Raw genomic sequence first — 22,677 nt, 5'->3', positions numbered from 1 at the left:
GGGCCAGCTGCCTCCTGAGCCCGGAAAGCAGCAGAGATCGCCTCATTAATAATGAGGCGCAGGGCATCCAAAGTAGGAGCATCAGAGCCTGAGGCACCCTGGTCCATGGCAGCGAGGGGCAAAAAAGGCAAACCAAGGCACTCCAATAACCAGCAAAAGGTCGGGGACCAACAGAAAAAAGCTCCCATTTAAAGGAAACGAAGTCCCGAGGCCCCCGACCTCTCGCGCAACTCACAGAGAGGGCGGAAGTAGAAAAGGAGAGCCCCGGCTGCCGGAAACCACCTAACGAGGCGGGGAACCCAGGAGGACACCATGCGCTGCAAGGAACCACAGAGCACCCGCGCCCGCTAAAGCAGGGCGCAATCGGGATAGCCAGAAGGTGAGCGGCTGCTACAGCACGCCGCACACCACACGCGAGTAAAAAACAGGGGCAGGCGGCCGCTAGAGCGAGCCGAGAAAGAGCACACATCAATTCACATGTCACAGAAGAAGGCAACCGCTACAGCAGGCCGCCGAGAATAGAAAATAAAGGCACTATACACTTACCGGACCACGTCCAACCGGACCCACGCCCTGCTAGGCAAAGAGACTGCGAAGGCTGAAAAAAAACGAACAGGAAGTTGTGTGACACACTTCCCCCTATATGCTCGCCTGATTGGTGGCGCCATATTGGGGGAAGTGCTAAAACGTTCTGCTAGGTATAGGGTACTGGGGAGCAGACTAGCTGCTCACTGATACGGAATGGGTTGGGAAGACAGGACGGGGAGGTAATGTATAAACATCACAGATTTGAAATTGTCCTGCATCTGTGAGGTCATGATACGGCCACAGGTCAGAACCAGCGAGCAGTGGATGCAGCTCTGATCCAAGCTGTGCGGTCTACAGCTCATGTACTAAGTCACAGAAATTCCAAATTAAATCCATGCGCTTGAGACAGTGTAAAAGCATAAAAAGAGGCGCACCGCCTGCAGCACTGTTCGTGAGGTGATGCTGCTCCAACACAAGTAAACAACAGAGGAACAGGAAAGATGTGAACAGCTGGGCAGTGAGCACTGATGCAGAGCAGCAGGCACTGCAAGCCATGTACAGAGAAGGAGAGCAGCCACACACACGCTTGGGTCACATCTGAGTGAAAAGCAGCAAAATCACTGTCTTAGCAAACCCCTCATGGAAGCAAGATCTGCTCAAGACACTGGGCCGTGTAGGGCAGGTCTCCACTGTCCCTGCAGGATGTTTGCACAGACGGGTGACCACAGATGGGGCAGTGACAAATGGACCCGGTGAGGAGTGAAGGCGGAGTGGGGGGGGGGGGGGATATTGGCACCTTAACGTCCTGCTCTCTGCCCCAGAATCATTTGGTGTGATCTGTGCTGGTCTCCCACTGCCCCACATCTGTACAGCGATAGCCTGCACTGGTCTTCCACTGCCCCACATCTGTACAGCGATGGCCTGCACTGGTCTTCCACTGCCCCACGTCTGTACAGCGATCGCCTGCACTGGTCTTCCACTGCCCCACATCTGTATAGCAATAGCCTGCACTGGTCTCCCACTGCCCCACATCTGTACAGCGGTGGCCTGCACTGGTCTTCCACTGCCCCACAGTTGCACAGCGATGGCCTGCACTGGTCTTCCACTGCCCCACATCTGTACAGTGATGGCCTGCACCGATTGGCCACTCGTTTGTGCACACTACCCTCCCTCTTCCATCTCCAGGGCCCACACGAGTTTCTCCCCTTTAGCACCACGCGGACTTGCGCTCTGTAACCGGGAGGACTCGGTGAACAGCAGCAGTGTGAGCTATGAACAGTGGTGGAGGTTTCAGAAGAGGTGCATGGCAGAAGGTTGTGTCCAAAGTCTCCCACTGTCACCTCCATGGTTGTGCAGTGGTTCCTCTGTGTACATCAGTCCAATGCAGGTGGACTGTCCCTGCACGAGTCTCTGACGTGATATAAACTTGACCGTCCCATGGGAGGAGGCATCGCAAGGAGGGTTTGGGTTCCACAAGTCTACGAGGTGGCTGGTGGACAACCACAACCTCCTGTCATTGACTCTCCTCTATCTGCTCGTAACCCGGGTTGAGGTAGACCTCCTTGTGTCCGTCTATGTACACCGTGCCCGCAAACGCAAAGTCAGTCTTGTCGCGTGGAGGCCACTCCGGGTCCTTCTCCAGGAGGCGCCGCAGCTTCTTGTACTGACTCTTCGACTGGAACCCAACACAGTTCTTCAGCATGATCCAGAGGGCTCTGTTCTCAATGATCGCTTCCTGTAAGAGGTGAAAAAACAGACCATGTGAGATACCTTGCAAGTTTGGGCCAACGCCTGACACACGTGACCAGAATAAGAACACGCAGGATTGAGAACCAGCGCTGACGGTACTCAGCTATCCACTGGACCGCAGACGAAAACTCACTCCTTGACGTGTTGTGTTCATTTTATTGATTGTCTCAACAAGGGAGCTTTCCGACAATGGACGTCATTTAGGGGTCGCCAGGGGTTACAGCTGCGACCCCTGGCTACCCCCGACACTGCCTACGAGACCCCTGGCCTCAGAAGTGGCAAAATCAGTGTCAGGAACACAAGGGCAGCTCGTCCTTATGGACATCAGTTGGGGCTGCACTCTCTTTTTATTCTGTAATTTATGTTATTACACTAATAGTGGATTATATGTATACAAATATATAATATTTTTCACTATTAGTGTTGTACAAATGGAGTAAAATTAGCTGAAATATGACCCTCTCTGGCGGATGAGGTATGTAAATGCTTTTAAATGTATGTTGTGTGCATGCTTGCGGGTGGCAGTTAGTTTATGTGAGTGTGTGGGTAAGTGTGAATGTGTGTGTATATGTAAGCATGTGTGTGAGTGAAAGTGAAGGTCAAAGGGCGTGTGATGTCACTCCCGCTACCCATGTATTTTGGTGAATTGACATGCATGTCTCAGCCCTGATGACTGCGAGGTGTGGGTCTCTTCCCGCCCAAGCGCGGGGGGGGGGGTGGGGTAGGGGGAGGGGGCACAAAACTATCACTTACTTGAAAAGTGCCAGTCACATTAATTAGAAGGAAATCAAGCTCACAGACATGAAAGGCATCCGTCAAAGTCGGCCACACAATCTACATGTTTCTACCAACATCCTAACAAACCATTAACTCTTCACTCGGCCCTAACCACATTCCCCCCTCAAACCTTTCTGCACCCCACTTCTCCCTACTTAAACTTCAGTTAACTCAACAACACCATTTCTTACTCTTCCCGGCATCTGCTGCAAACTCCTTCATTTTAAAACACTCCCAACATGTGCGTCCAGCCTCCCTGCACTGGGGCTGCTTGTAGACTCTCCCCCCCCCCCCCCCCCCCCACCGCGCTGAACATCTTCAGTGTGGTCCCTCGGTCTCAGCCCCTCTCTCTGCCAGTAGAGAAGCACCCCCCAGGGATGAGTTTTCTGTTCCCTCCATGGACCTCTTCTTGCAGCACCCCTCCAGGGCTCCCATCACCCCCACGGATGCACCCCTCCAGGGCTCCCATCACCCCCACGGATGCACCCCTCCAGGGCTCCCATCACCCCCACGGATGCACCCCTCCAGGGCTCCCATCACCCCCACGGATGCACCCCTCCAGGGCTCCCATCACCCCCACGGATGCACCCCTCCAGGGCTCCCATCACCTACACGGATGCACCCCTCCAGGGCTCCCATCACCCCCACGGATGCACCCCTCCAGGGCTCCCATCACCCCCTCGGATGGACCCCTCCGGTGCTCGCATCACCCCCACGGATGCACCCTTCCAGGGCTCCCATCACCCCCACGGATGCACCCCACCAGTTCTCCCATCACCCCCATGGATGCCCCCCAGTGCACAGAGTGGGGCATGTATCATGAACAGACGAAGATGGTCGCATGTCGCTAACCACCCCTTCGTTTCTGGACTTGCAAACACCTGAAAGCCCCCGGTTCATCTCTTTCTCTGCCCTGGTCATGGCTGCCAGCTCTCTTGCACCAGCCACAGCGGGAGCATTTGTGTCTCTCTTCCTTTTGCCTTACGCCACCTCCAAGTCTGGCGCCATATTTTTTAGCAGCTGCACACCTGAGCCAGGCCTGGTTGTTCTCCCCACATTTGTAATGTTCACACCTAGTCTCGCCCCTCCCAGCTCACACAACGCAGCCAATGGCTGTCTCCGTCTCACAACCACTTCTTCCGAAGTAATGGACTCCTGCCTTTTTGTCATCTCAACACAGCTGCTGAGAGCTTCCCCCCACGCAACTCCTGCTCACTGGACCACTTCTACATGGAGTGGCCACAGACCCAGACCCCCTCTAGCTGCTGTTTTGCAATCAGAGCCCTGCAAGTGAGGCTGCCCGCGGCACACGCAGTGTGCGCACACAGGAGGGCGACAATCCTAGTGCCACATTAGGCATGGCAACAGGTCTAGTGCTTGGGACCCTCTGGGAGTCCGCAAAGTCCAGCGCGGGCCACGCGTCACTTCCGGTGCATTTGTGGGTGGGGGCAAGGTACTTATACCTGCCCGAATAGGCCCCGCAACGCATGCATTACAAAACGGTTGTTACAACGACCACATTGTTACATCGCATACCATTACAACTCATGCCATTACCCCGACTTGCTGTCGGGGTGTGCTGGAGTTTGGAATAGTATAATTTACTATTCCAACTCCAGTCTGTGCAACAGTAGAGTAGGTGTTGGATTTTAAATCCAACACCTTCTGCCCCCTACAGCAAGTTGATGTAACGACTTGCGTTGTAATGGGTTGCGAGGTAACAACGCCGTTGCTGTAACAACCGCATTGTAATGGCATGCGATGTAAATGATGTTTCCCATACCTGCCCCCACCCATCTGGATTTCCTTTGGTGCCTTCTTATCAAGAGACGTCACCCTTGCACTTAGCCCACACACTCTTTGACCTCGCCTACCAGGGCGTCTCAGTTGTCCTCACCCCATCTCAACGGTAGCTCAAACATGGCAGTGCCCATTTGGAATGAACGTGTGGCAACTGTCCAGCCTGCCATCCCCACCCTAAGGCATTTTTGCTGAACCCCTATCACCTGTGTCTGAAGTCCACACTCAGCCACCTGCTGATAAGTTGGGGTTACCCTTAAGTTGTATACAGTGTTGACACGCCCTAACCAGGCATTCCACTTTGTTGCCGGAGCTCTACAATGTCACTACAACCACCCTGGTCTGGTTTAGTCTCCTTGAGTCTGGAGTGCACTCTACAAACCTCCCCCATCTCATCTACTATGTCCCCCGCCCCAATTCCCCCTCTCGTGACTCTGCTCTACAAACCCACAGCACTAATACCACAACTTCGCGTGTACAGGAACAGGAAGACAGACACACACACACACACACACACCCTAAACACACACTGACACAGTCTCTCTCACACACACACTCACAAGAACAGATACCAAACACACACACCAAACACAAAGTGACATCCCAAGACACACTGACACCCCAAACACACAGACACACACACAACTCTGGTAGCAGAGGACAAGGAGTGTGTATTAAACACTCACAGTGTTCATCCTAGAGACCATAAGGGCAGAGAGCTGGAAACATGTACTCACCTCTACAATGAAAGACACTACAAAGACAACCACCAGCATGACCATGATGTAACCCCGCCACAGGGTGGGAGTGCAGACGAGCTGTGGGTAGAAAATGCTTCAGTCAATCTGATACAGCAGAGTCTTTTCAAAACAAGACAAGAATTGGGGTACTATGAAATCCTGCTTTAAAATTCTCATGACTAACAAAGAAAAATTAAGTGTGTGGCTATGTCAGAGTTGTGTAAGTAGCATGGGTTATATTAAAGAGAGCACCATTTCTGATTGAGTGCCGTGAGCTTAGATTCTCAGAGACAAACTCTGTGGCCAACCTTTGCCGCTCTATGTACCCTCTGCTCACGAACAGGCGCCTGACCATTGGATCGGTCACTGGACAGAGGAGTCCTGAGGGGAGGGTCACCTTCATTACAAGCTCTCCCACACCATGCCTAGGAGTCACAAACTAGCCAAACAAGGGTGCACTGATGCCACATTCTGCAAAGGTGTCTAATAAGGGTGCACTGATGCCACATTCTGCAAAGGTGTCAAATAAGGGTGCACTGATGCCACATTCTGCAAAGGTGTCAAATAAGGGTGCACTGATGCCACACTCTGCAAAGGTGTCTAATAAGGGCGCACTGATGCCACATTCTGCAAAGGTGTCTAATAAGGGTGCACTGATGCCACATTCTGCAAAGGTGTCAAATAAGGGTGCACTGATGCCACATTCTGCAAAGGTGTCTAATAAGGGTGCACTGATGCCACATTCTGCAAAGGTGTCTGATAAGGGTGCACTGATGCCACATTCTGCAAAGGTGTCATGTAGGAAATGGGGCCCCCGGCCGGCCAGGGCTGGCGCCCCAGCCAGTCAGAGACCACCACTCCTATGAAAGGTCGACCCCTGCTCGCCCTCTAGGTAACGCGGCGCGGGCAGCCAGGCCTATCTCGGAGGACATGTGAAGCATTTGCGCAAGCACCCAGCAACAACACCCCAGGCCCACCACACAGGAAACTCCACACAAGGTATTGTATAAAAATAGCCTCTGTATTATACACCACACATTAAATAAAGGCACACACTTTACAAGGTGCCAACGGGCACGGGCAGAATTTACAAGGGATCATATGTACAGGGGACAGGGCCACATGGACCCCTGTCAGGAATTAGCACTTAGAACATAGCACAAATCACCAATAGTAAACATAGGACATAACACACAGTAACTGTGGAGCACAACCAGTCTCTACTGGCGTACCAATGACCTCAGCGTCATCACACTAGCATCAGGTGTAAAACCTATCCTGCATCTATCACAGGGGCATGAATCACATTATGCAATTCTCATTGGTCTAACCCATTAGACCTAGCCACCTAAGTATACCTACACTAGGGGCGTACATAACACAGGGAAGTACATTCTCCCTACCAACAACCTACGCAGGTAAAACAACCTCCTAGGCAGAAAAGACCACATTTAGAGGTACACAACACAGGGTGCGCAAAACATGCTATATACAGTACATTTCCTAGCACCCAAAAGCACATTAGCATGAATCGCAATAACACCTCAATCCCATTAGAGTCCAGGACGCACCAGAACCTAAACGTAGCAGCTGCCCACTACTTGCTGGGCAGCTGGGGACAAGCACAGGGCCTAAACGCTGCAGCTGGCACTAAGTGCTGCGCAGCTGTGGAAGGCAAATAGGGGCCTGGGCTCTCAACTGGCCCCTGACACAATATCCAGCACGTTGGAGCCACCTAGCTCAGAAAGTCACTTTGGAGCGCACTAACGCTCTTAACATAAACAATGCGGGGGACGTTGGGGCCCTCTAGGCTCTATAACCAATTTTGCCCGTCTCGTTGGAGTCCCCCTCAGGGGGCTCTGGGACCATGAAGATGGCCCCTTGACCGTGGGAGCGCCACCCGCTCTCTAGGAAATATCCGGTCCCGGTTGGAACGACCCGCTGCCAAACGGGGCCGCTCCGAGAGAACTGTGCCTCGAGGGGCACCAACAACAAGGAGCCCCCACTTACCGGGCTCTTTTCTTCATCCGCGGTGGGGCAGGCACCGGCAATGTGCCTCGAGCCCCCTCCGCCTTTAGTCTGCCTTCGGCGCTGCCTGCGGGGCTCTCTCACCACAGGAGAGCTCCGTCCCTGGAGGCGCCGGTCCTCGCCCGGTCCCCCATCTCGGGACCGGGACTTCTCTGGTGGAGCCTGCGAGGCTCCGGGGACAATGGCGGCACTTCCGCTTCCGTCCCGCGGCCCCGCCCACAACCAGGCGGGCCGCGGACTCGGCGGCAGTTGAACTGAAGCTCGGGCCGCGGCGGTGATTTCTCCTTCTATGATCGCGGGGTGGGCACCCGCAATAAAACAACCATAAGCGGGGTGGGCACCCGCAATAGGGATAATACGGCAATGAAGACGCAGGGTGGGCACCTGCATACAATTAGAAATAAAGGAATAAGCGGGGTGGGCACCCGCAACAGGACACAAGGCGGGGGAATCCCTACGCTGGGGATTCCCTCTAAAAAAAGATCGCAGCCCAGCGCTGCAGGCAGCAAAGAGAGGCGCTCGGGTAAACCAGGGAAGCGCTCTGCCACAGAAATGAAGCGCCTCTCAGCAGAGTGCAGGTACAGCGCCCACCAAGCGCTAGGGCAGCCTAGAGTCCATAAGGCTTAGTAAGGAAGCACAGCAAATGAAGTCCAAAAGGGTCCCAGAAGTCCTCCAGGTATCCAGGGGCTGGGCAGGGCCCAGGGAGGCAAGCCTTCCCCCGGGCCCCAGCAGCAGCATGCCCCTGGTAGATTCGAGTTTGGAACAAGAACAAGTCCAGAGTGTCACAGCACCCTTTTTATACACACATTCTGGGTCTGAAGGGGCAGGCAGGGGGAGAACCAGCTGGAACTGGTTATGGGGGATTCTTTACACTGGCCAGGCTAGGAACATCAGCCGCACCCCAGGGGGTGGAGCCAGCAATGTCTGGGGAAAACCCAGCCTCATTCATGACACTCAAACCAGACGGTCAATCCACAAGCAGACCCAGGCTCACTCCTCCCCTCACATCAGTATGCTAAACACTCCATTCACCACCGGGCAGACCCTCCCAGATCCTGGGAGCCCGGCTCACCAACCAGCCCCGGCCAATCATACGCCAGGCACATATTCCACAAATATGCCACTTCCCAAAAGGGGGACTTCTACACGAGACACACTCATACCTCATATACCGTTGCGCAGCATTCAACCTCACGAGTTCATACATACCAGACTTGACCCGGCACACCCTACGCACCGGGAACTACCCAGGACTCATTCATTCCCCATGTATTCCTATGGAAGGGTGGGTCTCTCTCTCCTCACACTCACTCAGAGGGGGAATCACCATCCCCAGGTTACATATACCATAAAAACTTCAGGGGCGGACCTGCCAGATGGGCCACGTCCAACATGTCAAATAAGGGTGCACTGATGCCACATTCTGCAAAGGTGTCAAATAAGGGTGCACTGATGCCACATTCTGCAAAGGTGTCTGATAAGGGTGCACTGATGCCACATTCTGCAAAGGTGTCAAATAAGGGTGCACTGATGCCACATTCTGCAAAGGTGTCAAATAAGGGTGCACTGATGCCACATTCTGCAAAGGTGTCAAATAAGGGTGCACTGATGCCACATTCTACAAAGGTGTCAAATAAGGGTGCACTGATGCCACATTCTACAAAGGTGTCTAATAAGGGTGCACTGATGCCACATTCTGCAAAGGTGTCTAATAAGGGTGCACTGATGCCACATTCTGCAAAGGTGTCTAATAAGGGTGCACTGATGCCACATTCTGCAAAGGTGTCAAATAAGGGTGCACTGATGCCACATTCTGCAAAGGTGTCTAATAAGGGTGCACTGATGCCACATTCTGCAAAGGTGTCTAATAAGGGTGCACTGATGCCACATTCTGCAAAGGTGTCAAACAAGGGCACACTGATGCCACATTCTGCAAAGGTGTCAAATAAGGGTGCACTGATGCCACATTCTGCAAAGGTGTCAAATAAGGGTGCACTGATGCCACATTCTGCAAAGGTGTCTAATAAGGGTGCACTGATGCCACATTCTGCAAAGGTGTCAAATAAGGGTGCACTGATGCCACATTCTGCAAAGGTGTCAAATAAGGATGCACTGATGCCACATTCTGCAAAGGTGTCTGATAAGGGTGCACTGATGCCACATTCTGCAAAGGTGTCAAATAAGGGTGCACTGATGCCACATTCTGCAAAGGTGTCAAATAAGGGTGCACTGATGCCACATTCTACAAAGGTGTCTAATAAGGGTGCACTGATGCCACATTCTGCAAAGGTGTCTAATAAGGGTGCACTGATGCCACATTCTGCAAAGGTGTCTAATAAGGGTGCACTGATGCCACATTCTGCAAAGGTGTCAAACAAGGGTGCACTGATGCCACATTCTGCAAAGGTGTCAGATAAGGGTGCACTGATGCCACACTCTGCAAAGGTGTCAAATAAGGGTGCACTGATGCCACATTCTGCAAAGGTGTCAGATAAGGGTGCACTGATGCCACACTCTGCAAAGGTGTCAAATAAGGGTGCACTGATGCCACATTCTGCAAAGGTGTCTGATAAGGGTGCACTGATGCCACATTCTGCAAAGGTGTCAAACAAGGGTGCACTGATGCCACATTCTGCAAAGGTGTCAAACAAGGGCGCACTGATGCCACATTCTGCAAAGGTGTCAAACAAGGGTGCACTGATGCCACATTCTGCAAAGGTGTCAAATAAGGGTGCACTGATGCCACATTCTGCAAAGGTGTCAGATAAGGGTGCACTGATGCCACATTCTGCAAAGGTGTCAGATAAGGGTGCATTGATGCCACATTCTGCAAAGGTGTCTAATAAGGGTGCACTGATGCCACATTCTGCAAAGGTGTCTAATAAGGGTGCACTGATGCCACATTCTGCAAAGGTGTCAAATAAGGGTGCACTGATGCCACATTCTGCAAAGGTGTCAGATAAGGGTGCACTGATGCCACATTCTGCAAAGGTGTCAGATAAGGGCGCACTGATGCCACATTCTGCAAAGGTGTCAAACAAGGGTGCACTGATGCCACATTCTGCAAAGGTGTCAGATAAGGGTGCACTGATGCCACATTCTGCAAAGGTGTCTAATAAGGGTGCACTGATGCCACATTCTGCAAAGGTGTCAAATAAGGGTGCACTGATGCCACATTCTGCAAAGGTGTCAAATAAGGGTGCACTGATGCCACACTCTGCAAAGGTGTCTAATAAGGGTGCACTGATGCCACATTCTGCAAAGGTGTCTAATAAGGGTGCACTGATGCCACATTCTGCAAAGGTGTCAGATAAGGGTGCACTGATGCCACATTCTGCAAAGGTGTCAGATAAGGGTGCACTGATGCCACACTCTGCAAAGGTGTCAAACAAGGGTGCACTGATGCCACACTCTGCAAAGGTGTCTAATAAGGGTGCACTGATGCCACATTCTGCAAAGGTGTCTAATAAGGGTGCACTGATGCCACATTCTGCAAAGGTGTCAAATAAGGGTGCACTGATGCCACATTCTGCAAAGGTGTCTAATAAGGGTGCACTGATGCCACACTCTGCAAAGGTGTCTAATAAGGGTGCACTGATGCCACATTCTGCAAAGGTGTCAGATAAGGGTGCACTGATGCCACATTCTGCAAAGGTGTCAGATAAGGGTGCACTGATGCCACATTCTGCAAAGGTGTCAAATAAGGGTGCACTGATGCCACATTCTGCAAAGGTGTCAAAGATGTCCTGGATCACAACAATTTGAAATCCCATCTCAGTATTTGGGGCATTAATCACTGACGATGAGGAGCAGAGGTGAGAATGAGGCCTGGACCCAGCTTCCATCATGAGGTCTCGTACCTCACAGTGGGCCCAGAGGATGCGATGTTGTGGTGACTTCTGGCCTCTGCAGCGGGATTCCATGTGAGGGCATCTTCAGCTGAATGAAAGGACCGGTCTTATCAGCTGTGCAGGTTGATGAAGGTTGTAGTGCAATGTGTAACACATCTGCCTCAGATTCCTCTGTTTTGTGCTGTGATGTTTTCCAGCCGCCATCTCACTACACTATACAACATTTTGTAGGGTAACCCTGTGATGGCCCTCGGATGCAGGAGGTGACACTGAGGAGCCACACAAAAGGCCTTGGAGGGTTAAAAAGAACTGTAATGGGTTAAAAATGTTTGAATTAAACTTAGTCACTGGTAATTACTCTGGGCTGCATTCTATTCCATTGATTTTTGCTCACTGAGCTAAGACAGGCAGGGGACATCCAGACCAGTTTCGAGGATGTTTCAAGTTAAAGTAAAGCGGATACTGTTAGGAGACGCAAAATGTAAAATGTCAATGTGCAGTTCCTATTTGTGAAGGAGTGTTCAGGTCTGTTATGGATTGCCCTCACACACCCCGGAGGATGTCATGCTTCATCATTGGGCCTGCTCCTCGTCGGGCCGGCACTGCAATGCTGGACCGGCACCCGCGAAGAGGCTCTTTTGCGGAGATCTTTTTTTTTATGAAGCCGTTGGGTGTGAGAGGGTATGTGGACAGGGTAGTGTCTCTAGTGTGCAGTGTAATTTAAAATAGGTCTAGTACTGCCCTTGGCAATAATCTTATTCTGGGGGTGCACTAACCAAACTAAAATCTGTGCGCCCAGCCTGGAGGTAATGGTCCTGCAGGGTTTTATCTGGTGCAAATGGTCGACATGTTTCTTGCCTATAAAGCCCCTAGCGGTTCTGGTAGCACTTCATCAGGACCGTTTTAAAAAAGAGAGAAGGTGATCTGGACTCTTATACTACCGCAGTGCTGGTTCTGAACGTCACAGTGTAACCAGTGTTGCTGTTTTTCACCAGGTCCTTTGGCCTGGAGTACTGTGACCCCTGTACTTTGAGGTCTAAGAAGACAGGGGGTGTCAATAGACCACTGTGTTGCTCATGCCGTAGGGTGGCGCGGAAACTAGCTATCGTCCTACCTTCACTCCGGCCCCCTGTTAGGAGATGCCTCTTCTGAACTCTAGCAGAAGCTACCAGTGGCCAATTGTGGCCGCGATTGGCCTCCTCAGCGAGGTGTAGCTTGAGTTGCATATGTTGTGGCCACGATGGGTTTCCTCAGGTCTCCTCGGCGATGATGTCATGTGGTCACATTAAGATCAGACATTAACACAGACATTTTACATGTTCACGTTTAACTTGACATCTTTTCCTACATACTGAACATCGCCACATTCTTTTTACATACCTGTGCAGGATAGTATTTTCTGAAATGGTTCTTGTTTACATCACCACTGCGTAGGCATTATCACCTACCTTGAACATTCTGTCCAAGGACTAGGTTTAGTGCACAGAACGTTGTCAGCTATTTTCTGACTGCTCAGCGACAACATTATCAGCAGTGACGGCCTGACTGAAACTTCGGCATGGCTACCAGAGTAGAGTTTATTATATACAGAACACCAGCCTTTGTTTAGGCAGAGGAGCACGTTGAGGACACTGATGAGGTGGGCCCATGCTGGAATTCCATCCCAGCTTATTCCAGAGACCTGAATTGCTCTTGCGAGAAATGATGTCCCGTACTCCACCAAGACCGACGCCTAGCATGCACTGACCCGCAGTTAATGGGGAGTCACATCACCCAGTAGGGATTTTGGCAGATACACCCACCCTAGATAAACTAGGATAGATTGCGTTAGGTAGGAGTACACTATATGACAGTAGTTATATGTAACCATTTAGACTCTGTTTTTGCAAAATGGTTGAATTGTCCATATTCTTCACAATTCTCATCAGTAGAATTATGCTATTCTGTTCCCTACTAATTATTGCAGCTTGTCTCTTACTCAAGAATAATAATGCTACAATAAATATTGAAACATCACATTGTGTATTTCTGGCGTAATTCTTTAGGTATGCACGAGAGACCAAACAAAAGGGCTCTCTCTTTGTTACCAGGATTTCCTTGGGGAGTCGGGGTTGTCATGTTCCGAGGTTGCACATGCCATCTGTTGCTCAATAAGGTTGTGGTGCAGATGGTGCACTGTGCGTTAGCCGCACAAAGGACAACATATCCCAACGGGGTGCATGGAATCAGTCTCGCACTATCCTGAAGTTTATGTTGCCCACAAAAACAGTTATTTCAGAGGGGTTTTGGCCATACAACAAGGTGTAGCTTGAGTTGTACATCACCGACTGTTACCAGCCCCATATCCTGGTATACTCATTCCTCTTAGGGTGACCTACTAAATGAAAAAAGAGTGAAGGACATACATGCTTGGGCTGATCTTCTCCACTGGTAGTTACTAAGGGGCACATTCCATTCCATCATTCATTTGCCCGCGAGGTTGAGATAGGGACCTACCATATGCGAATAGGTCTAGAACCCACCCAAAAAGTATAGTCTGTCTCAAACTACAAGGCCCCCATGTACCTTCTCCTTGAAAAGGAGGACAAACAATTCCAGGCCAGTGTTCTCCCTGGATCATGAGCTTGCTGGGTTACGGGGTCTTAACATACTACTCAGCAAAAATCCGCAGGGGGTGTGTGCACCTCTTTACCAGGATTTGTATGTGGTTTGTCATTGCCTGTACAGGCATGCAAAAATAATGGAAGAGAATGCAGCCAAAGTAATTACCAGTGGTTCAGGCCAATTCAAGCCTTTCATCCACCACCTTTTGCCATCTAAGTGAGTCTCCTCCGGTGAAAGGTTCATGCCGAGACATGGGCCCCAAGCACGCTGCACATAAATACTCATTCTGTACAACACTGACTAGGCCCAAGAGCCCTTAAACATGTCTGGGATTGCTTCTGTTACCATGCAGAGAGGTCTTGCACTTTGATCAAGACTGGTTTGCCAGTGGTTGATCCATGCCTGTAATGACATAGGCAAGATACAAAATGATGGAATGCACCCGAACAGTACCAGTGTTTTCAAATGATGCAGGCATGTCCAACCATCAATTTTATTCTGTGCAGATTTTGAAAGGTGTCTTGAGTTGGGTTGAGTGTAAGCTTGCTGTGGTGGCCCCTTTTATTCTGCAGAGGTCAAAGGGCGAGTACTATTACTGATCTGACAAACAAATAGGCTTACTGAAAAGGCTTGTTTTCTGGGGTCTCTTGAAGGATTGGGGTTGCTTGCTCAGGTCTATGCCCAAGACATTTCAGATAGGAGCTCTCGGTTCTCTGATATGAGAGGAGATCCCAGTGCACTGATGAGGAGATCCCAGTACTCTGATAAATAGATCCAGTGCTCTGATGAGAGAGGAGATCGTAGTGCTCTGATGAGAGGAGATCTTACTGCTCTGATGAGAGGAGAGATCCTAGTGCTCTGATGAGAGAGGAGATCCCAGGGCTCTGATGAGAGAGGAGATCCCAGGGCTCTGATGGGAGAGGAGATCCCAGGGCTCTGATGGGAGAGGAGATCCCAGGGCTCTGATGGGAGAGGAGATCCCAGGGCTCTGATGGGAGAGGAGATCCCAGGGCTCTGATGGGAGAGGAGATCCCAGGGCTCTGATGGGAGAGGAGATCCCATTGCTCTGATAGAGGAAATCTCAGTGCTCTGATGAGAGGCGGTCCCAGTGCTCTGATGAGGAGATTCCAGTGCTCAGAGAGGAGATCCCAGTGCTCAGAGAGGAGATCCCAGTGCTCAGAGAGGAGATCCCAGTGCTCAGAGAGGAGATCCCAGTGCTCAGAGAGGAGATCCCAGAGCTCAGAGAGGAGATCCCAGAGCTCAGAGAGGAGATCCCAGTGCTCCAAGAAGAGAGGAGAGCCCAGTGCTCTGATGAGAGAGTAGATTCCAGTGATTTGATGAGAATGGAGATCCCAATGATCTGATGAGATTTGAGATCTCAGTGCTCTGGTAATGCGGACAGGTGTAACTGCAACAAATGATGGACGGAATGCTGAATGATTCAAACACTCTCCCCCATTCAAGAGATCTGGGTTAAATCCATCGTTCTTTTGCCCACTACGCCACCCCAGTTTGGACCCAGCCATATGCAAATCAGTCTTGACCCTGTGCCTCATGGAAACAGTCCAACCCGAACTGCCAAGCCAGGTCCTCCCTGGACTGGAAACAAGCATCCTGGGACCGGTTTCAGGGTAGGTCACCCTTCATCAGCCAGGCTACCTAGAATCCAGTGGCCCAGTGAGTAAGGGACCCACGCCGGGCATACCCATCCAACTTAGGGCAAAAACTGTCCAAACTGGAATGGTATGGTGAGCAAAAAAACGATGGATTTAGGCCCAGATCTCTGTACTGGGGTGAATGTATGACATTGTTCTGCATTCTGTCCATCAATTGATCTTTTTGCATTTGTCACCCCGAGTGGGACGGGTATGCTCAGATGTGGGTCCCGTGCTCTCCATGCCACTGGAATCAAGCTACACTGGCTGAAGAGGGGTGAAAGCCCCAAACCGGTCCTAGGATGCTTCTTTCCAGTCCAGGGAGGACCTGGCTTGGCAGTTCGGGCTGGACTGTTCCCATGAGGCACAGGGTCAAGACTGATTTGCATATGGCTGGGTCCAAACTGGAATGGCATGGTGAGCAAAAAAAGATGGATTTAGGCCCAGATCTCAGTACTGGGGTGAATGTATGACATTGTTCTGCATTCTGTCCATCAATTGTTCTTTTTGCACTGGTAATGCTGTCAGCATCTTTCCCTGATTCCCTCTCGCTTGATGGCTTCTGCAAAGCTTGTCACACAGCAGGATACTCACATCCATGGAGACGTACAGGTTGTCAATGTTTGCAAATACGAAGAAAATGCAAACGGCGAGCTGCACTGCCAAGGAGATCACGAATATATCTGGAAGAGAAAAGACAGGCATGAGAAGGGCTGGGGGTGACCAGCTGAACCCACCAACGGGAGAGGAGCCGTGAATCTAGGCGGGATGAGGCTTGGGGTGACCACCGAACCCACCAACAGGAGAGGAGCCGTGAATCTAGGAGGTATGAGGCTTGGGGAGACCACCCGAACCCACCAACAGGAGAGGAGCCGTGAATCTAGGAGGTATGACCAGATATTCTAAAGCAGGAAAACACAACTTTAAAACACCCCCACTTGACAGTGACATCATACATTTTAGAATATGAGGAAACAGATTCCACTGGGAAATGAGCATCTACTACACTCAGGAGGCAGGCTCTTGTGCTTTAGACACCTCACAATAAGGGACAGTTGTCCAAGGGTGGCAGTCCTGTGTTTAAACCATGGGTCTCCTAAATCGAGCCAGACTTCCTGGAGCCCCAGGGCCTAAACTGGGAGCAAAAATGTGACTTCTTTCAAAATCAAAGAGAGTTAGAGGAGGGATACAATTGCAGCTGTGACACTCCCATGTTATAGTGCACTGTGATTATTGTATGCATGATGCACAACAGTGGACAGAGGTTATGGGGCTAATGAGAGCCTTGTGCACTGGTGTCCTGGGGCCTTATCCTACTGCACAGTGGGAGGCGGTGCACTGGTGTCCTGGGGCCTTATCCTACTGCACAGTGGGAGGCGGTGCACTGGTTTCCCGGGGGCCTTATCCTACTACACAGTGGGAGGCGGTGCACTGGTGTCCCGGGGGCCTTATCCTACTGCACAGTGGGAGGCGGTGCACTGGTTTCCCGGGGGCCTTATCCTACTGCACAGTGGGAGGCGGTGCACTGGTTTCCCGGGGGCCTTATCCTACTGCACAGTGGGAGGCGGTGCACTGGTTTCCCGGGGCCTTATCCTGCTGCACAGTGGGAGACGGTGCACTGGTGTCCCGAGGCCTTATCCTACTGCACAGTGGGAGGCAGTGCACTGGTTTCCCGGGGCCTTATCCTACTGCACAGTGGGAGACGGTGCACTGGTGTCCCGGGGCCTTATCCTACTGCAAAGTGGGAGACGGTGCACTGGTGTCCCGAGGCCTTATCCTACTGCACAGTGGGAGATGTTGCACTGGTTTCCCGGGGCCTTATCCTACTGCACAGTGGGAGACGGTGCACTGGTGTCCCGAGGCCTTATCCTTCTGCACAGTGGGAGACGGTGCACTGGTGTCCAGGGGCCTTATCCTACTGCACAGTGGGAGAGGGTGCACTGGTGTCCTGGGGCCTCATTCTACTGCACAGTGGGAGAGGGTGCACTGGTGTCCTGGGGCCTCATTCTACTGCACAGTGGGAGACGGTGCACTGGTGTCCTGGGGCCTCATCCTACTGCACAGTGGGAGATGGTGCACTGGTGTCCTGGGGTCTCATCCTACTGCACAGTAGGAGACGGTGCACTGGTGTCCTGGGTTATCCTACTGCACAGTGGGAGACGGTGCACTGGTGTCTAGGGGCCTTATCCTACTGCACAGTGGGAGACGGTGCACTGGTGTCCCGGGGCCTTATCCTACTGCACAGTGGGAGACGGTGCACCGGTGTCCCGGGGCCTTATCCTACTGCACAGTGGGAGACGGTGCACTGGTGTCCTGGGTTATCCTACTGCACAGTGGGAGACAGTGCACTGGTGTCCCGGGGCCTTATCCTACTGCACAGTGGGAGACAGTGCACTGGTGTCCCGGGGCCTTATCCTACTGCACAGTGGGAGACAGTGCACTGGTGTCCCGGGGCCTTATCCTACTGCACAGTGGGAGACAGTGCACTGGTGTCCCGGGGCCTTATCCTTCTGCTCAGTGGGAGACGGTGCACTGTTGTCCCGGGGCCTTATCCTACTGCACAGTGGGAGATGGTGCACTGGTGTCCTGGGGCCTCATACTACTGCACAGTGGGAGACAGTGCACTGGTGTCCTGGAGCCTCATCCTACTGCACAGTGGGAGACGGTGCACTGGTGTCCTGGGGCCTCATCCTACTGCACAGTGGGAGATGGTGCACTGGTGTCCTGGGGTCTCATCCTACTGCACAGTGGGAGACGGTGCACTGGTGTCCTGGGGCCTCATCCTACTGCACAGTGGGAGACGGTGCACTGATGTCCTGGGTTATCCTCCTGCACAGTGGGAGATGGTGCACTGGTGTCCTGGGGCCTCATCCTACAGCACAGTGGGAGATGGTGCACTGATGTCCTGGGTTATCCTACTGCACAGCGGGAGACGGTGCACTGATGTCCTGGGGCCTTATCCTACTGCACAGTGGGAGACGGTGCACTGATGTCCAGGGGCCTTATCCTACTGCACAGTGAGAGACTGTGCACTGGTGTCCTGGGGCCTTATCCTACTGCACAGTGAGAGACGGTGCACTGGTGTCCTGGGGCCTTATCCTACTGCATAGTGGGAGACAGAGCACTGGTGTCCTGGGGCCTTATCCTACTGCACAGTGGGAGACAGAGCACTGGTTTCCCGGGGCCTTATCCTACTGCACAGTGGGAGACAGTGCACTGGTGTCCCGGGGCCTTATCCTACTGCACAGTGGGAGACAGTGCACTGGTGTCCTTGGGCCTTATCCTACTGCACAGTGGGAGACAGTGCACTGGTGTCCCTGGGCCTTATCCTACTGCACAGTGGGAGACAGTGCACTGGTGTCCCTGGGCCTTATCCTACTGCACAGTGGGAGACAGTGCACTGGTGTCCCAGGGCCTTATCCTACTGCACAGTGGGAGAGGGTGCACTGGTGTCCCGGGGCCTTATCCTACTGCACAGTGGGAGACAGTGCACTGGTGTCCCGAGGCCTTATCCTACTGCACAGTGGGAGACAGTGCACTGGTGTCCCGGGGCCTTATCCTACTGCACAGTGGGAGACAGTGCACTGGTGTCCCTGGGCCTTATCCTACTGCACAGTGGGAGACAGTGCACTGGTGTCCCTGGGCCTTATCCTACTGCACAGTGGGAGACAGTGCACTGGTGTCCCTGGGCCTTATCCTACTGCACAGTGGGAGACAGTGCACTGGTGTCCCTGGGCCTTATCCTACTGCACAGTGGGAGACAGTGCACTGGTGTCCCGGGGCCTTATCCTACTGCACAGTGGGAGACAGTGCACTGGTGTCCCTGGGCCTTATCCTACTGCACAGTGGGAGACAGTGCACTGGTGTCCCTGGGCCTTATCCTACTGCACAGTGGGAGACAGTGCACTGGTGTCCCGGGGCCTTATCCTACTGCACAGTGGGAGAGGGTGCACTGATGTCCCGGGGCCTTATCCTATTGCACAACAAAAAACAAATGCATATTTTTTGTAAAATCCCTCATGCTGTGGTTTCACTTTAATAGTGGCCGCACACCTTTCCTTAGACGCAGCTCTTCTAAAGAAAGGGGCGCGGCCTTCATGCATGTGAAAGTGCGGCATGGGGGCTTTGACAACAAAAAAAATATTTTGCAATGCAATAAGTCTCGCATTTGCGAGAGATTAAGCTATTGGCATTTACAATGCCTATAGCTCAAAGTCTCGTAAATGCAAGACCTATTGCATTGCAAAGAAGTGGCCGCCATTGTCCCAGCTGCTTGGAAAGCAAAAGTGCACATGGCGCGCTGAACGTAAAGAAAGCAAGTCATGCGTGCAGTAAGGCAAATCCCATTAAAGAAAATAGTGCTTACAGATTAAATAAAACATAACGTGTAGCAACAGAAGTAAAGAGGCCAGTCGCCATGGGAGATTTCAAACGAATACAAGGCGGTACTAAGCAGGGACAAACTAGGCGATTAAGGAACCAGAAGCCAGCATTTACAAAGGACAAGGACAGAAGCGAATGAACAATATGGGTGGCGAGTGGGCGGAGCTTCAAATCCCTAACCGAATACAGCATGCCTCGCAGAGCGGCACATGCGCTGCCCAGGCTCATCCTAAACACAAATCTTCATTGTTTTTGTCGTTTGAAAAGCTTCATGTCATGCATTATAACTGCAGCAGAGGGCGCTATTGCGCTAAACATCAATCTTCGATTGCATGAGGTGTCTCTCTACCGAGTAGTGTCAGGCTTTCACTGCCTGAGATTCAAAGCTGAATTTTTTTTTGTTGCACATTATATAGCGCCAACTCGGCCCGAAGGTATTGGAGCGCTTTACATGAGCACCAGTTACGTTACACAAGGACAGATTCATATTTTGGTAGGCGCGGGGAGATTATGTGATTTGTCCAGACTCTCAGGATGTTGAGCCGACGTCGAGGCTCGAACCTCGTTCCCCCAGCTCCAAGGTCGGCAGCTCTGGCCCTTAGGCTACTTCCTTTCCCTCTCTGCATTTGCTAATAACTTGTATTTATTGTGTGGTGCTTCCTCTTTATCGCAGAAAGTATTTATAACGAAGACTGAGCGGGAGCGAGCTTCCTTGGACGCTTCCAAAAAGCTCCGTGTTTGCACATCCGCCTGCACTAGGCCCTTTTCTATTTAAGGTGGGAGGCGGTGTGGGACCTGAACCATAATGTGATGTTTGAGACTTGTCTCCACCTGCGCACTCTCCTCCCACTGATGGTATGCTCCATGGTCAAGTAAGACAAAGGGATGGATGGACGTGACCCGGGACGTAGCGTGAGGTCAGAGGGCACTGCACCGTGGGCAGGTTGGCACTGGTATCAAACGGTGCCCCTTGGCAAGGGTTGTATTGGAATTAAAAATAAGCCCGGGCACGCTAAAAAGGGTGGCCCTGATTTGCATATTGCCTTTCTGCAAAACACTGCTTCTGCGAAGTTTTAGAAGAAGTGGGGGTCTCCGACAGGCATGTTTTCTTAACTTTACTTAGATTTTAAAAAATGCACGGATTTGTTCACATTGGTGAAACACCTAAAAACAAGTGAGGGAGCATCTGCGGAGGCCCCCGCCCCCGCTCAATATACATACATTAATGGGCAGGCCCAGTCAATCAATCAACCACTCAATCAAGAAATTTATGGAGCGCACTACTCACCCGTGAGGGTCTCAAGGCGCTAGGGGAAGAGGGTGCTGCTACTGCTCGAATAGCCAGGTCTTGAGTAGCTTCCTGAAGGTTAGCAGGTCCTGGGTCTGCCGCAGGTGGATGGGGAGGGTGTTCCAGGTCTTGGCGGCAAGGTAGGAAAAGGATCTGCCGCCGGAGGTCGCTTTTCGGATGCGGGGGACAGTAGCGAAGGCGCGGTCAGTGGTGCGGAGCTCGCGGGTGGGGGTGTAGAAGCTGCGTCGGCTGTTGAGGTACGCTGGTCCGGTGTTGTGGAGTGCCTTGTGTGCGTGGGTGAGGAGCTTGAAGGTTATCCTCTTGTTGACAGGCAGCCAGTGGAGGTCTCTCAGGTGGGGTGTGATGTGGCTGCGGAGAGGGATGTCGAGGATCAGGCGGGCAGAGGGGTTCTGTATGCGTTGCAGTCGTTTCAGCAGTTTGGCCGGGGCTCCCGCGTAGAGGGCGTTTCCGTAGTCCAGCCTGCTGCTGACGAGGGCCTGGGTGACCGTTCTTGTGTCGGTGGGGATCCACCTGTAGATCTTGCGGAGCATGCGGAGGGTGTTGAAGCAGGAGGATGAGATGGCGTTGACTTGCTTGGTCATGGAGAGCTTTGAGTCGAGGATGAACCCCAGGTTGTGTGTGTGGTTGGTGGGTGTCGGTGCTGCTCCCAGGGCGGTCGACCACCAGGAGTTGTCCCAGGCTGAGTGAGAGAAAAGGAGTGACACCTCTGCCCATTGATAAAAGGGAGGTAATGTACGCCCTTCTGCCTCCAGAAAGGCCACTCATGCACCCACTGGTCCGCTGGCGTCACCTGACGAACACAGACATCGCCCAAATCAGCCCCAGGCTGCCCAAAAAAGCAGCCCACAGCTGGAACTCGGATACCGGCCCCTCGGGAGTTGCCCGAGTGCCAGCCTTACCAATCCGACCCTGCCCTTGGCCGAATGCAAAGTGCCAACATAGCAGTCACTTAATGATGTGCAATCCAGAGATGGCTGTGTTTTGGAAGCGTTGATCCAATATAAGTCCAGAGCTACAATATAATATACAACAGTTTGCGGTTTTGAAAAGAGAGGTCATTCTCTGGAGAGTGAAGAGGGGTGGGAAGGGAGTCCCCAATTCTAAAATGTTATTTGTTTTACAGAAATAAAGACTCCCTGTTTATGAAACATCTGAACACAGGTTTACACTGATGAGCCGGACTCAAACCTGAAGCAGATTCATTCAAACTGACAACCAAGTCCATTAGCAGAGACTAGTACAACAATCCTTTT

The 22,677-nt window shown here is 52.1% G+C and overlaps 1 protein-coding gene across 1 annotated transcript in view; it reads right to left on the bottom strand.

Moving 5' to 3' along the window:
* The window catches only part of LOC146788628 (putative cation-transporting ATPase 13A4), a 633,494-nt gene that overhangs the window by 5,676 nt on the left and 605,141 nt on the right, over nt 1–22,677 (bottom strand). The window contains exons 28-30 of the mRNA XM_085635802.1: nt 16,327–16,415; nt 5,592–5,672; nt 733–2,263 (exon numbers count right to left, since the gene is read on the bottom strand). Of these exons, the coding sequence (XP_085491928.1) occupies nt 2,042–2,263; nt 5,592–5,672; nt 16,327–16,415 (392 nt within the window). The 3' untranslated portion in view covers nt 733–2,041. The remainder of the gene's footprint in view (nt 1–732; nt 2,264–5,591; nt 5,673–16,326; nt 16,416–22,677) is intronic.

The sequence above is a fragment of the Triturus cristatus genome, chromosome 11 (assembly GCF_964204655.1).
Source record: "Triturus cristatus chromosome 11, aTriCri1.1, whole genome shotgun sequence".
Lineage (NCBI taxonomy): Eukaryota > Metazoa > Chordata > Amphibia > Caudata > Salamandridae > Triturus > Triturus cristatus.
Note: the sequence above shows the minus strand (reverse complement) of the source record. Positions and strands in the feature narration are given on the sequence as shown.